Source organism: Bos grunniens, chromosome 16 (assembly GCF_055505025.1).
Source record: "Bos grunniens cultivar Pamir isolate PY7600 chromosome 16, Bosgru_T2T1.0, whole genome shotgun sequence".
NCBI classification, from domain to species: domain Eukaryota; kingdom Metazoa; phylum Chordata; class Mammalia; order Artiodactyla; family Bovidae; genus Bos; species Bos grunniens.
The window spans coordinates 53,292,495-53,308,666 of record NC_141180.1 but is presented as its reverse complement, the minus strand read 5'-3'; the positions used below and the strand labels follow the sequence as shown (position 1 = coordinate 53,308,666).

The 16,172-nt window shown below is 43.6% G+C and overlaps 1 protein-coding gene and 1 long non-coding RNA gene across 18 annotated transcripts in view; one reads left to right on the top strand and one right to left on the bottom strand.

Annotated features, from left to right (window-relative positions):
- Positions 1-16,172, top strand: part of CNIH3 (cornichon family AMPA receptor auxiliary protein 3) — a 179,363-nt gene that overhangs the window by 104,176 nt on the left and 59,015 nt on the right. For 15 of the 17 annotated variants that reach the window (XR_015143562.1, XM_086345158.1, XM_086345156.1 and 12 more), the window contains 2 exons: positions 110-178; positions 8,092-8,139. Coding sequence is in view for 12 of the 17 variants with exons in the window: in XM_086345156.1 (XP_086201282.1) it covers positions 110-178; positions 8,092-8,139 (117 nt within the window). In the remaining 5 variants the exon portion in view is untranslated. Of the gene's footprint in view, positions 1-109; positions 179-8,091; positions 8,140-15,002; positions 15,683-16,172 lie in introns of those variants that run through there. The other 2 variants (XM_086345167.1, XM_086345164.1) reach the window with 1 other exon arrangement.
- LOC147356844 (uncharacterized) lies at positions 14,135-15,972 on the bottom strand. The gene is made up of 2 exons (XR_015143573.1): positions 15,769-15,972; positions 14,135-14,363 (listed from the first exon to the last, which is right to left on the bottom strand). It is a non-coding gene; the product is annotated as an uncharacterized LOC147356844 (long non-coding RNA).

The window sequence follows — 16,172 nt, the reverse complement described above, 5'->3', positions numbered from 1 at the left end:
CCCTCTCTTGCCTCCTGAGTTATTTTGGACCACATCTATAGGAAGCTTTCCACTTGGTGAACTGACTCATCTTTGCACTAACATCTTGACTCTGTGTTTTCCATTTCAGATAATTGCCTTTGATGAGTTAAGAACGGATTTTAAGAGCCCCATCGACCAGTGCAACCCTCTTCACGCGGTGAGTAGTGGGTGCTGGTGACTGGAAGGGTGGTGTCACTCCAGGCCACCCAGGGCCTGTGAAGAAGGGTAAGGTTTTGATGAGTAGGGTGAGTGAAGCACATACTTGGCCCTGGCTGCACCTCCATGTCTGGTTCAGGGTGGTAATCCCTGAGGCTGCAGAGGTCTCAACTTATCCTGAAAAGTCAAGTATAGCAGTCCCAGTACCTGGGTGGGAAAGCTCTGTGTGCCGTGGCTGTGGATTCCTCGTGGCCCCGTGTTAGTGGGTCTTGAGCAGGGAGAGCGGCTCCAGGCTGTCCATCACATTGGTGGATGTGGGAGCATCACTGTGGTCATCCCCACTCTGTACTTTGCCAGGTTTCTCAGAGGGAAACTTGCAGGGGGTTAACATGCACAGCTCATTTCACTGTATCCATCACCCAGGGAGCATTCATCTTGGGAGGCTGTCTGGGTTTGAGGTCGGTTCGCCTTCCCCTGGGAACCTGATGTAGTCCAGTTGTCTGGCCCGGTTCAGAATATGAGAAACCCCCTGCCCCTGCTGCTCCCTGAGTCCTGCTGCTCTGTCTGGCTTGTCAGGCCATGACCACTGCTTCCACGTGCCTGGAATGGATGTAGGAAGAAGCCTCGACACGAGCAGAGGAAAAGGACCTCGTGTCTGCAGAGTCGGGTGGATGCTGGCTATCCACTCCTTGGCTCAGTGCAGCCCACGTCCCAGAGCCAGGCACCAGCCAGGCCTGTACAGAGCCTTTTCCAGACTCTTCTGGACCAGAACTCAAAGGATGGAGCTCATAGTTCATGCAGGTCTGTCTCTCAGTCTAATAAGCTCAGTGAGCCTGCATTGTGTTGAACTTCCCTCCAGGCCCTGGTTTCCAGGACTAAGGCAAGTTTTTGTTTGAATAGTTCTATTGATAGTTTCAGTTAAAAGTTGTAGAGTGAATGCCAGGATTTACTAGTGTGACTATACATATACACACACACACACACACACACATATATAGTATATATCTGTGTGAATATTAGTATTAACCTGGAAGGCTTTAGTGGCATCATTTAGTGACATAATTCTCTAGTGATAGGGACAAAGAGGTCTGTTCTCCTTAGCTGTGGGCCCCCTGAAGAGAGTTGTATTCTTCGGGAGGTACTAAAAGACCAAGGGAACAGGCTTTGGTGTCCACTTGTAAAGTACAGGGTTATTATTGGATTATTATTTAACAGTTATTACTGTTAAATTTTGGGTGGGTTTTATTACATTCCAACAATACAAGAGAAGACTCTACATATGGACATCACCAGATGGCCAATACTGAAATCAGATTGATTATATTCTTTGCAGCCAATGATGGAGAAGCTCTATACAGTCAGCAGAAACAAGACCCGGAGCTGACTGTGGCTTAGATCATGAACTCCTTATTGCCAAATTCAGACTTAAATTGAAGAAAGTAGGGAAAACCACTAGACCATTCAGATATGACCTAAATAAAATTCCTTACGATTATACAGTGGAAGTGAGAAATAGATTCAAGGGATTAAACCTGATAGACAGAGTGCCTAAAGAACTATGGATGGAGGTTTGTGACATTGTACAGGAGGCAATGATTAAGACCATCCCCAAGAAAAAGAAATGCAAAAAGGCAAAATAGTTGTCTGAGGAGGTCTTACAAATAGCTTTGAAAAGAAGAGAAGCAAAAGGCAAAGGAGAAAAGGAAAGATATACCCATCTGAATGCAGAGTTCCAAAGAAGAGCAAGGAGAGATAAGAAAGCCTTCCTCAGTGATCCATGCAAAGAAATAGAGGAAAACCATAGAATGGGAAAGACTAGAGATCTCTTCAAGAAAATTAGAGATACCAAGGGAACATTTCATGCAAAGATAGGCACAATAAAGGACAGAAAATGTGTGAACCTAACAGAAGCAGAAGATATTAAGAAGAGGTGGCAAGAAGACACAGATGAATTATACAAAAAAGATCTTTGTGACCCAGATAATCACAATGGTGTGATCGCTCACCTAGAGCCAGACATCCTGGAATGTGAGGTCAAGTGGGCCTTAGGAAGCATCACTATGAACTAAGCTAGTGGAGGTGATGGAATTCCAGTTGAGCTATTTCAAATCCTAAAAGATGATGCTGTGAAAGTGCTGCACTCAATAGGCTAGCAAATTTGAAAAACTCAGCAGTAGCCATAGGACTGGCAAAGGTCAGTTTTCATTCCAATCCCAAAGAAAGGCAATGCCAAAGAATGTTCAAACTACTGCACAATTGCATTCATCTCACACGCTAGCAAAATAATGCTCAAAATTCTCCAAGCCAGGCTTCAGCAGTATGTGAACCATGAACTTTCAGATGTTCAAGCTGGATTTAGAAAATCCAGAGGAACCAGAGATCAAATTGCCAACATCAGTGGGATCTTCGAAAAGCAAGAAAGTTCCAGAAAAACATCTACTTCTGCTTTATTGACTACGCCAAAGCCTTTGACTGTGTGGATCACAACAAACTGTGGAAAATTCTTCAAGAGATGGGAATACCAGGCCACCTTCCCTGCCTCCTGATAAATCTGTATGCAGGTCAAGAAGCAACAGTTAGAACTGGACTTGGAACGACAGACTGGTTCCAAATTGGGAAAGGAATACGTCAAGGCTGTATATTGTCACCCTGCTTATTTAACTTATATGCAGAGTACATCATGAGAAATACTGGACTAGATGAAGCACAAGCTGAAATCACAAGATTCCAGATCACAAGCACAAGATTGCAGGGTGAAATATCAATAACCTCAGATATGCAGATAACACCACCCTTACGGCAGAAAGTGAAGAACTAAAGAGCCTCTTGATGAAAGTGAAAGAGGAGAGTGAAAAAGCTGGGGAAAAAACTCAACATTCAGAAAACTAAGATCATGGCATCTGGTCCCATCATTTCATGGCAAATAGATGGGGAAACAGTGGAAACAGTGACAGACTTTCCCCTTTTGGGCTCCAAAATCACTGCAGATGGTGACTGCAGCCATGATTAAAACATGCTTGCTCTTTGGATGAAGAGTTATGACCAACCTAGACAGTATATTAAAAAGCAGAGACATTAATTTGCCAACAAAGGTCCATCTAGGCCAAGTTATGGTTTCTCCAGTAGTCATGTATGGATGTGAGAGTTGGACTATAAAGAAAGCTCAGCGCCGAGGAATTGATGCTTTTGAACTGTGGTGTTGGAGAAGATTCTTGAGAGTCCCTTGGACTGCAAGGAGATCCAACCAGTCCATCCTAAAGGAAATCAGTCCTGAATATTCATTGGAAGGACTCATGCTGAAGCTGAAGCTGAAACTCCAATACTTGGGCCACCTGATGCAAAGAACTGACTCATCTGAAAAGACCCTGATGCTGGGAAAGATTGAAGGCGAGAGGAGAAGGGGATGACAGAAGATGAGATAGTTGGATGGCATCACTGACTCAATGGACACGAGTTTGAGTAAACTCCGGGAGTTGGTGATGCACAGCGAGGCCTGGTGTGCTGCAGTCCATGGGGTCGCAGATTCTGACATGACTGAGCAACTGAACTGAACCGAACTGAAGAAACTATATATATATATACATATATATATATTCAGTGGTGATTTAGTTGCTAAGTCATGTCCAACTCTTGTGACCCCATGGACTCGGGCCCACCAGGCTCTTCTGTCCATGGGATTCTCCAGGCAAGAATACTGGAGTAGGTTGCCATTTCCTTCTCCAAGGATTATTCTTGTGTTTCCTACATTGCAGGCAGATTCCTTACTGCTGAGCCACCAGGGAAGCCCCATATAGACACACACACACACACACACACACACACACATAAAACCTAAAATTCTCATAACTCTGTGAGACAGGCCTCATTTGCCCAATTTAGACTTTTATCCAAGGACTCAAAGTTCATGCGCAGTGAAGTCAGAATTGGAACCCAGGTCTGCTTGTGTTCTTACCACTTACTCTATATTGTAGAAAAAGAGATAGATCTGATTCTTTAAACACCTGTTTTTATAATCCCTTGAGTCTGTGAAACAGAGCCTACCCTTTCTAAGTCAACCGTGTGAAGCAGAGTTTTGTGGCAAGTTGGAAGAATCCCTAAGATCTACTTTAAAACTGACCTGTCTTGTGAAACTTGTCATTATTTAAAATTCATTTTGTTTCCATCTGCCAGCCTCACCACCCGCCAGGGGTAACTTGGCTCCTCCAGACCTGAAAGGGTTGCACCTCGGGCCTCCTTTCACTCTGGATGTTTTTGTGGTTGGCACCAGCATCGCACACCTGGCCTGTCAATATCGACCAGGTGCACAGAGCTGCTCTAGGCTGAGAGGGTGCTTCTGTTTGGAATGTCAGGGAGTCAAGAGCCTGTTTTGCTTCCTTCTGGTGGCTTGGGCTCAAATGAGAAAGTGGCTCACTTAGAATACCCAGAGTTCCTTGTGTCCTGCCCCTCAAATCCAATCATGTGAATTCAACACCAAGGTGCAAGAGGGTTGATGAAACCAGGAGACAGGTTCGTGATGCCCGTTTCCATCTTACCTTGACAGTTTTCTTAGTTCGGGCAGAACAAAGAAAATTAGGACCAGTGTATGTCCAATGGGAAGCTTCTGCACAAGGTCAGTGCAAGGACAGAACCTGCACACAGTAGGTGCTTAATAACTTTGTTGCTGAAAGAATGAATGACTGTTAAAGGGTGAGGTTGCATAGCAGAGAAGCTGAACCTCAACTTTTTATTCCTATGATGAAAGCCACACTTGTTCACAGATATAGAAAACAAATTTATGCTTACCAGGAGTGGGAAAGAGGGGGGATAAATTAGGAGGTTGGGATCAACATATATACACTACTGTGTATAAAATAGGCTTCCCTGATAGCTCAGTTGGTAAAGAATCCACCTGCAATGCAGGAGACCCCAGTTCGATTCCTGGGTTGGGAAGATCCCCTGGAAAAGGGAAAGGCTACCCATTCCAATATTCTGGCCTGGAGAATTCCATGGACTATATAGTCCATGGGGTCACAAAGAGTCGGACACGACTGAGCGACTTTCACGTTCATATATAAAAGATAACTATTAGGACCTACTGTATAGCACAGGGGACTCAATATTTGTAGTAATGTGGGAAAAGAATCTTAAAAAGACTGGATATATGTATGTATGTAACTGATTCCCTTTATTGTACACCTGAAGCTGACATAGCATTGTAAATCAACTATACTCCAATAAAAGTTTAAAAAAATAAAGCCACACATCTAATCAGTCAATGAATTAATTAAGGAGTCTGGGTCTCAAAGGCCAGACATCTTATAGACAAACTAAAGCCCTTAGCTTTGTAAAGGACTCCTGTCTGATACTTTTTAAAGCCCTAATGCAAGAGTATTAGGCACATTCCCCCTGGATTTTATGATGTTACTCCCTGGCAGGAACTTAAACTTTGGATGCCTAATTTAACTCATCCTTAAGCTCTCTGGGCCCCCATAGAGCCTCTGCAGCAGCATCTCAGGCTCAGGTGGCTTGACAAAGCTGCTTCACTGGTTGCTAACTGTAGTCCTGGACAAATTTGTGCAAACAGCTGCTGACTGGTGTGGAGTATTTCTAAATGAACACACATGAGGTCCACTGGTTCTTTAGATTTAAGCTCTAAATACTGTGGGACCCTTTGGTTGACCACCAGTCCCCGCTTCCAGCCAGTGAGAAGAGGAGGAATGCTTTGTTTCTACTCTGAGTTTCTCATGGTAACCCTTTCCCTTTCCTTTTATCAGCGGGACATTTAATATCACTGTAAAGTAAGGAGAAATGTTGTCCTTCAGAGGATCTGGCTTGCTGGAGAAAGAGCTCGCGTGTGTCCTGAACTACCCACCCCTTTCATCCTTGGGATCTCACGTCTTTTCACATGTTCTCCATTTAGGCAGCCTCGATGCCCAGCTGTGTGTGTGTGCATTTGCTTGTACACGAGCAAGCACACATGTATTTTGAGGAGGATGTGGTCTGTCTTCCTAGCCCTGTGGACGCTAATTTGTCCTGATGTGGGCTCTTTCCTCTGGGCTTAAAGGATGCACAGGAATTGCTATATTTGTGATTTAATTAGAGAAATTGAAGTGGCCCAGCCACCTGTCTTCTCGAGATCCAGGAGGAGCCTCATTATCATCATGTCTACCGCAACCAAATTGCCTTGGTAATGAAGCACCAGGAGATGCCACAGCTGTGTTCAGGGTGGTTTCAGAGATCGCGAAAGTCACTGCAGGAAAGGGGAGGCAACGTTCAGTGTGTGAGCCTAGCATCATCACCTGCCCACCCCTGGGGCATTTTTCCATGGCAGTGAGCCAAACTCTAGAGACGGCCATCTTGAAAATTCTTAGCCCGGGGGCACTGCTGGTGTCTAATGAGTGGGAAGATTGCTTCCTCTAAATACAGTCACTTTAGAAAAATAAAGTCAAGGGCAGAGAGCTTCCCCATCTTATACACTAATCAGGCACATATGCTCTTGGAGACTTGAATGGGAAGCCCTCCAGGGGGTCTGACTCCAGGCTTCAGGACATTCATGAGCACGTGGTCCCTATTCTTTAGTTTGATTGTCTTACAGGGACATGGAGGTTGTAGGAAAAAAAAATAAAGAAACCTGTGCTGGGCTGAAAAGAAAGCTGAACCCCATGCTGTTTGCTGGGGAAGTTGGGTTAAGAGCAAATAACTGTGACAAGATCAGTAGAGAAAAGCTTGAAACTCTTATTTCTTTCAGTTTTATTAAGATATAATGGGCAATAGCAGTATATTTAGTTTCAGGTGTATGGCATAATGACTTGACTTGCAAATGTTGCAAAATAATTGGTTAACATTGCAAAATAAATGGTTAGCATCTATCATGTCGTATAGACGTGAAAGAAAAATATTTTCCTTGTGATGAAATTTTGGGGATTTATTCACTTAGCAACTTTCAAATATGCCACATAGCATCTTAGCTATACTTGTTATGTTATACATTACATCCCATTATTTGCCTTATAACTGGAAGATTTTAACTTTTGATCACCGTCAAATTCCCTCTCTACCTCTGGTAACTGCAAATCTGATCTCTTTTTCTGTGAGTTTGTCTTGTTCTTATTGTTTTGTTTTTGGATTACACAAATAAATGAGACCACACAGTATTTGTCTTTCTCTGATATTTCATTTAGCATAGTGCCCTTGAGGTCTGTCTATGTTGTCACAAATGGCAAGGTTTCCTTTTTATGGCCGAATAATATCCCATTATTTATGTATATACAACTGATTTATCCATTCATCTGTCAGTGGACACTTAGGTTATTTCTATGTCTTGGCTACTCTAAAAAAGCTGTTATGAACATAATGGTGCAGATATTTCTTCAGTATAGTAATTTTGTTTCCTTTGGATATATCCAGAAGTGGAATGCTGGATCATGTGGTACTTCTATTTTTAATTTTTTGAGGAACCTCCATACTGTTTTCCATAGTGACTGTACCAATTTACACTCCCACCAACAGTGTAGGAGGGTTCATTTTTTTCCTCACAGCCTCACCAGCACTTGGTATCACTTGTCTTTTTGATGCTAGTCATTCTAACGGATGTGAGGTGATATCTCATTTTGGTTTTAATTTGGATTTTCCTGGTGATTAGTGAGATTGAGCACCTTTTCATGTGCCTGGTGGCCATCTGTATGTCTTTGGAAAACTGTTCAGATCCTCTGCCCATTTTTAATTGGTTTATTTGTGTGTTTTTGTTTTTTTTTGCTCTTGAATTATATGAGCTGAAATTCTTCTTAGCAAAAGGTCGGAGCTTGAAGGTCACGGCTGGGAAGGGTCTGTAGTGGAGTCTGCCTCCTCCACTAGGGGCTGAATGAGGGGTTTCTCGTGTTTTTCCAGCAGAAGACCTAACCTCCCCTCTCTTTTCTTTCTTGTGCCTCCTGATAGAGGGAACGGCTGAGGAACATTGAGCGAATATGCTTCCTTCTGCGAAAGGTCAGTGCAAGTGCCCCATGCCAAAGGGTGGATGATCACATGGTCACGGGTGGTCACACAGTGAAAGGGACTGGTGAGGCTGAACGCCTGCTTCGGTCCCTGTCTCCCCACGAAGGCAAATGATGGTGGGGGAGAAGGAGATGGGAGCAAGTGAGTTCTTTGGAAACCTCCAGAGACAAGAGGCACTAATTAAAAGGGGTGGCCATCAATCAAAGTGTCAGGACAGCACTGGATATTTGCAAGTGCCCTCTGGTTGGATTTTGAGGTTCTTTATCTTTGCTTGATGATGGATGGCCTTTACAGCTGATAACTGCTTCACAGCCTTTGTTCCTGTCTGATGCTAGGCTCAGAGATGCTCCCGCCTGGCTCAGCCAAGTTTTTAACTGGTTGTTGGGTTTCATTTGAGGTTTCAACCTGCCACTCAGCTTTGCAGTTTGATTGACAGCATCATCAGGAGTGTTGGAGGGGTGGGATGGGAGATATTATTAAAGGGGGAGCCAGACATTCAGAGAGTTTCTCTGAATGAATGGTCAGTAGGTCACAGCTGCCCTCAGCGCATTCAGAAAGCACACGTGTGCACGCATATTCATGTATGCATGTACAGCTTAAGCTTAGTATTTAGCAGGGCTCTATGATGTAGCTGGGAGACCCCTGTGACAGAGAGATCAGTCTACCACTCTCCAGTAAGGAAAGCATGTACTTTTTGTAGCAAAGTGTGGAGAATAGCAACTTGCATGTAAAACTAAGTGTCCATTACCTTGAGCCAAGGGACATCCCTGATCTCTATTCAGAGTGGATGGGCTACAGGCTGTAGGAAAGCCACCCGTCCACCCAAAAGGAGTTTTTGAGCTTTATGTGAATAGGAGAGAAATCAAATGCCATGCCAACATTGATGGAAGGGAAACAATTTTGCAAGCTGTTGATTTTTTTCCCTATATTTCAATAATGATGCCTTTCATTGGGAGAGAGAGCTTAATCAAGAAGTCAGTTATTTTTCTAGCTAATTACTTGTCCTTTACTGTTTTTCAAGAAACTCAGTATGTCAGGGTTCTGCATCTGCTATGACAGAGCAGGGAAGTAAGCTCAGATAATGAAAATACTAGTGATCCAAGGAATAAAGAATGATTAAGAAAATAACATATGACATTTGGTGTTAAGAGGCTTCCCCGATGGCTCAGAGGGTAAAGAATCCACCTGTCAATGCAGGAGACACAGGAGATATGGATTTGATCCTTGGCTTGGGAAGATCCCCTGGAGGAGGAAATGGCAACCCACTCCAGTACTCTTGCCTAAAAAATCCCATGGACAGAGGAGGCTGGCTGACTACAGTCCAAAGGGTCCAAAGAATTGGACACGACTGAGCACACATGCATGCATTTGGTTTTAAGGGTGATTCATGAATTTGTAGATTATTTTCACAGAGAATGTCTTAGACACCAATAATCCTCTCCAGCTGTCACTTCCATAGTCTCCAGTTTATTTTTTAAGGCTGATACCCAAGGTCTTTCAACTCCAAGTCCCCCCCCCCCCGCCCACCCTTTTAAAATGTACCATCCTGAATTCTCTGGCAGAGCAGTAACCTCAATCAGTCACATTTGAGCCTTGCTCACTTTTTTGTGTTGCTTGACCGTTGACTCTAGCCAGACAGCATGCAGTAGCCTGTGGCTGCCTCTGCCAAGGTCCTATCTTCCGGCCCTGTGCTCTACAGCCAACCGTTACTCACCTATTTCATGCTTGGTTGTTTGTATCTGTTAATCCCATGCACCTAATTTGTCCTTCCCCTCCTTCCTCTCTCCTTGGGAAACCATACATTTGTTTTCCATGTTTGTGAATCTGTTTCTGTTTTGTATATAGGTTCATTTGTCTTATTTTTTAGATTCTATGTAGAAGCCATATCATACAGTATTTTTCTTTCTCTGTCTGACTTACTCAACCAAAGTATAATATTTTCTAGGTCTATCCATGTTGCTGCAAATGGCAATATTTCATTTTTTATGACCAATTAATATTCCATTGTATACATGTATATACACCATATCTTCCTAAGCCAGTTGTTTATCGATAGGCACTTAGGTTGCCTCCATGTCTTGGCTATTATAAATAGTGCTGTGAACATTAGGGTACCTGTATCATTTTGAATTCGAGTTTTCATTTTTCCTGGTTATATACCTAGGAGTTGGGTTGCTGGATCACATGATAGCTCTATTTTTAGTTTTTTAAGGAACCTCCATACTGTTGTCCATTGTGGCTGCACCAATTTACATATTCCCACCAACAGTGTAGGAAGATTCCCTTTTCTTCCTTTTACCATCTCCAGCATTTATTACTTATAGACTTTTTAATGATAACTTTTCTAACAGGTATGCGGTGATAACTCATTGTGGCTTCTTTTAGAGAAATTGTATTTAAAAATAGTTTATATTGGCATGTAATTGATTTGGGGGGCTTCCCAGGTAGCTCAGTGGTAAAGAATCCACCTGCCAGTGCAGAAGATGCAGGAGACGTGGGTTCAGACCTTGAGTTGGAAAGATTCCCTGGAGGAGGAAATGGCAATCTACTCCAGTATTCTTGCCCGGGAAATCCCATGGACAGAGGAGCCTGGTGGGCTACAGTCCATAGTGTCACAAACAGTCAGGCACGACTGAGCAGGCATGCTCAGTAAACAGTTGATTTATAATGTATTAGTTTCTGGTATACAACAGAGTGATTCAGTTATATATATATATAACTGAATGTACTGAATATACATGTATCTATTCTTTTTCAAGCTATTTTCCCATTTAGATTATTACGGAATATTGAGTAGAGTTCCCTGTGCTATATAGTAGGCCCTTGTTGGTTATCTATTTTAAATACTGTAGCATATATATGTTAATCCCAAGCTCCTAATTTATTCCTTCCCCCTTTCCCCTTTGGTAACCATAAATTTGTTTTCTAAATCTGTTTTCTGAGACTTAGAAAGTTCATTTGTATCATTTTTTTAGATTCCACGTATAAATTATATCATATGATATTTGTCTTTATCTCTCTGAGTTCCTTCACTTAGTATGATAATCTCTAGGTCCATCCATGTGCTGCAAATAACATTATTTCATCCTTTTTTATGGCTGAGTAATATTCCATGGTGTGTATATACACACACACACACACACACACACACACCCCTTCTTTGTATATCCTTTCCTCTGTCAGTGGGCGTTTAGGTTGCTTCCATGTCTCGGTCATTGTAAATAGTGCTGCAGAGAGCATTGGGGTGCATGTATCTTTTCAAAGTATGGTTTTCTCCAGAGATATGCCCAAGGGTGGGATTGCTGGATCATATGGTAACTCTATTTTTAGTTTTGTAAGGAACTTCCTTACTGTTCTCCATAGTGACTATACCAATTTACATTCCCACCAAACAGGGTAGGAAATTTCTGTTTTTGATGATGGTTAACCTGACAGATGCAAGGTGATATCTCATTGTGTCTTTGATTGCATTTCTCTAATAATTAGTGATGTTGAACACTTTTTCATGTTCCTGTTGGCTATCTGTATGTCTTCTTTGGAAGAATGCCTATTTCGGTCTTCTGCCCATTTTTAAACTTTTTTTTTTTGCTACTGCGTAGTGTGAGCTGTTTGTATATTCTGGACATTAATCCCTTGTAGTTCATATCATTTGCCCATATTTCCTCCCATTCCATAGGTCGTCTTTTCATTTTGTTGCTGGTTTCCTTTGCTGTGCAAAAGCTCTGAAGCTTGTTTAGATCCTGTAATAGTCTTTTCATTTCTTCGTTTCAGCAGTGTCCATGACAGAGCACAAAACTTAAATCTTACCACATTTGCTACTTACATCAGGTTTGTATTTTAAAATCGAATTTAACTCTTTACTGTATTCATTATTGACACAGAAGGTCTCTAAGCTCCAAGTTCTATCCCCTTCCTTTCCTCTGTATTTCTGTCCTCTCCCCTCTTTGTAGTCTATATTTAACCTTACAAATAAATTCTCTCTACCTGTTCTGGACAGGCACTGGGCACATGATGTAGGGCGGTGGCAAAGTGTGCAGGCTTCTGATACTTCCCGCCTGTACCTGGATTCTCTGTGTCACCCCCAGTGTGACTCTGAAGTGGGGGTGATAAGTTCATCACCCTCCTCATGGAGTTGTGAGAATTAAATGAGATGATACATGTGCGTCTAGCTCATAAATACTCAGCACATACTAAATGTTACTCTTATTATCCTGACCCTTAGCTGCTGCCTAAAACTTCTTATAACATCCCCAAGCATACCCACGGTGCTGAAGTAACCCGGGACTGGCCACAGCCCCTCACATTTTGTAGGGGTGAGGGTCACTTGCCATTTAAGCGGAGTCACGGGGCAAGAAGGCCTGCCTCCTCCCTCCTATTCTGAATGGGCTTCCAAGTTCAGATTCCCCAGCTGTGAGGACGTGCTGGGGGAGGTGGGGAGGGTGAATGGGTTTCTTTAGCACCACCACCTTCTGGGAACTGTACCTTCCAAGAAATTTCTTGGAACTCGTCTCTTAAGTACCCCGGACTGTGATGTATCTCAGCAGTTGATTGTTGTTAAACCACCTCCTCAGCTTTCTCGGGAGAAAGGAAGGAATTTTCAGAGTGGATCCATTTTTAGCTCTATAATTATCAGAAACTGTGTTCTTTGGGTAATTGTCTGAACTGCAGGATTCTTGTGTCAATTTGTGCTTATGATTCATCTTCTCGTGCCAAGAGCCACTTGCCCTCCCCACCAGGCGTGTAGTCCCTCTGAGGGTCACTGTCAAGTGTAGAGAGCCGGGTGGAATATGGAGAGCAGAGATTGGTTAGACGGCTCTTCTCAGGAAGGGTTCTCGTGTGGGGGAGGTTGACTAGGGGCCTCCTGTTGCATCTCCAAGTTCAGGGACTGGTTAGAGGAAATGAACTTAAATGAGAGCCTGAGAGTGGCATAGAATGAAGAGAAACTTCGTTCATAAGCAGCTGTCATCTAACCTTGGGGTTGTTCATCTCAGGGACTAAGAAATGTTCACCTCCCTCAGATGAAGTTAGCCTGATGTCTGGGATGGTTTTGAGTTAGACTGAACCTGCCTGAGAGGCTTTGGGATGTCCCTTTGGTTTGACAAACCTTTGATTCTCCGTTTCACACCCCTGATTTCCCCAAGACTGTGTCTAGTCTCTCTGCAGGTTTTCTGACTGTGGTGGATGTGAAAAGCTCTCACAGATGGATAATTTTACTCTTTCCATTGAGCAGTCACAGTGGGATGTGAAAAAAGAGGATAAGTGGGGCAGGGGGGTTGGGAGTAGGTGGGGGTGTTGAGTTCACTGCTGCTACTGCTGCTGCTAAGTCACTTCAGTCGTGTCTGACTCTGTGCGACCCCATAGACGGCAGCCCACTAGGCTTCTCTGTCCCTGGGATTCCAGGCAAGAATACTAGAGTGGGTTGCCATTTCCTTCTCCAATGCATGAAAGTGAAAAGTGAAAGTGAAGTCGCTCAGTCATGCCCGACTCTTAGCGACCCCATGGACTGGAGCCTACCAGGCTCCTCTGTCCATGGGATTTTCCAGGCAAGAGTACTGGAGTGGGGTGCCATTGCCTTCTCCGGTTCAGTTCACTGGGGAAGTATAACCAGTCTGGTGCAGGGGGCCAGGTGCTCCAAGTTTAATTCTGGAAAGAACAAGTGGTGGTAAGGCCCCAAGTGTAACAACTGATGACCACTTGGGCCCCTCCCTGTTCCATGCTTGTCAGAACCACACCTCTGTCTTAGGGAGGGCATCATGGTGTGACCTGAAGCCGAATGGTGTGAACCTGGGTTCACTGCAGAAATTCTTCCACGTGGTGCTGAATGCAGGATCTTGGAGGAGTTGGGAAATTAATATGACACTTCTGTAGTCCAAAGTCAGTTTGTTAAGTAGGAAGATTCCATTATTGTTCCAAATTCTTTATCCTCCCCCATATTCAAGTCTGGCTCTATAATTGGCAGGGCCCAGGAAAAATGAAAATTTAGGGATCCATGACAAAAATTTATTAGTAATCTTACACAGCTGACAGCAGAGCGTTCAGCCAAAGGTGGGGCCCTCCTGAGGGTAGGGCCCAGGTGCATCTGCATGGGTGGCACGTCCTGAAGCTGGCCCTGCCTGCGTCCTTTGCAGATGATTTTGCAGTTCTTCCTGCTGGAAGCAGAGTAGATTTCCCCTCCCTGCTGATGTGGGGTTCAGCCATGTGACAGGATGTGTTCACTGGAATGAGAGAGGACTTGTGAGTGTGTACTGAGACATTAAGAGTAACTGGACATTTCTTCTTCCTTTCTTGCACTTCTGACATCACCAAGGCCAGCCCACTGGTGCAAGGAGCATGGGAGGCATGAGATACAGCCCTGAGCCTACCTGTAGCCCAGAGCCAAACCAACTAGGTGACGTGACACCCAGTCAACCTCTAGATACATGAACAAATATAAATGTTGTTTTAAGCCACTGAATTTTGGAGTGATTTGTTATGCAGCATTATTATGACAATACCTAGCTGATACTACTATAAGCATCTCCCATTTTTATAAGGTGGTGGTGGGGAATCTTTTTATTTTTTAAGAGATTTCATTCTGTGGCAGAGATCAGCCATTTGCTGACTCTACAAATTTATAAATAGACACTTTCAAACTCTGTCCCAATTTCTTTGACCTAAGAGGAGGCTACTAAATGCGTTTATATACCAGAACTTGGAGAAAGACTCATGTCACTTTGGAGCACAAAATTTGTCATTCATTAACTATGTGGAAGAAGGGCAAAGGTGATGCCTTTTCTGTAATCACTGGCACTCCCTGCCAAAGGGATTCGCTTGATTTCCAGTCTTTTTAGCTGTTAATGTATTTCTTCCTGCAGGGCTCTGGAGGGAATGGTGTATTTTCATGGAGAGACATACTACTGAGAAAAGGGATGCAGAAACTCAGAGGCAGTTGAGTGGATTGCCTTGGAGAGACCATCCTTGGCTCAGAAGTTTTCCAGATGAGAATTCTCTGTGGCTTGGGGAATGTCCAAGATGTGACAATACTGCTTACCTTTCTTGAATGACTACTGTGTGCCTTTAAAAGGATTGACTCTCTTAATCCTCACAACAATTCTATGAAGTAGCCACGATTAACAGCCCCAGTTAACAGGTGAGAAAATCAGGCTCAGAGAGTTTCAGTACATGTTTCCTGGAGTGTTTTAGGTCATAAGTTGGTAGAACTGGGATTTGAAGGCAAGTCTGTTTGGACACAGTCCACAGTTTCAGTCTCCACACTGAAGGAGGAATTGTCAGTTCTCTTTGAAACACACTCCTTAAGGACCACCACTACAGCAATACTGCTCAGCTATTTTAAAGGGAAGATACAAATACCAAAGCTCCAGAGGGCCTCAGGGACCCTATCATATGCTTAGTTCACCGTGATGGGGCCAAGCGGATCTCTTTAAGGCTCTTTTCTAATTCTATTTAATTTCTTGGTGGGATTGTTCACCCCTGGAGGGAATGTTTGAAGAAAAGTAAAAATATCCTGGAACAGAACTTGCAACTAGTTCAGAAACTGTGTCTCATGTATAATTTATTTTCAGATGCCTTCTGTGGCAGACTCCTTGTTAGTCAAAGGGAAAGGGGGGACATTTTACTCACTGTGTAGATAATGGTGCTGTCACAGGGTTGCTGAACCAGAAGCTGGAGGAAGAGCTCTGTCCTCATTTCACTCCACTCCCAAGCCCGCAGCTGGAGAAACCAAGGACTTCACGACAGCTGCCTTACACACTCTTGTTGTTGTTCAGTTGCTAAGTTGTGTCTGCCTCTTTGCAACCTCATGGACTGCAGCACACCAGGCTTCCCACACGGGCCCTGGCTTCTCACTTTAATCTGGGGGAGCTGGTTGGCCCTGTCCTTATTAGGTCTCCATTGCCACGATGATAGCTGCTCATGTCAACCATGATTTATATTTTTTGTAAGTCCTTGAGTGATCTGGTAGTTCCACTGATCTTGGCTGGGCTTGTGGAGAGAAGAAGGTATTCTTCTGGTCTTGGCTGGGCCTC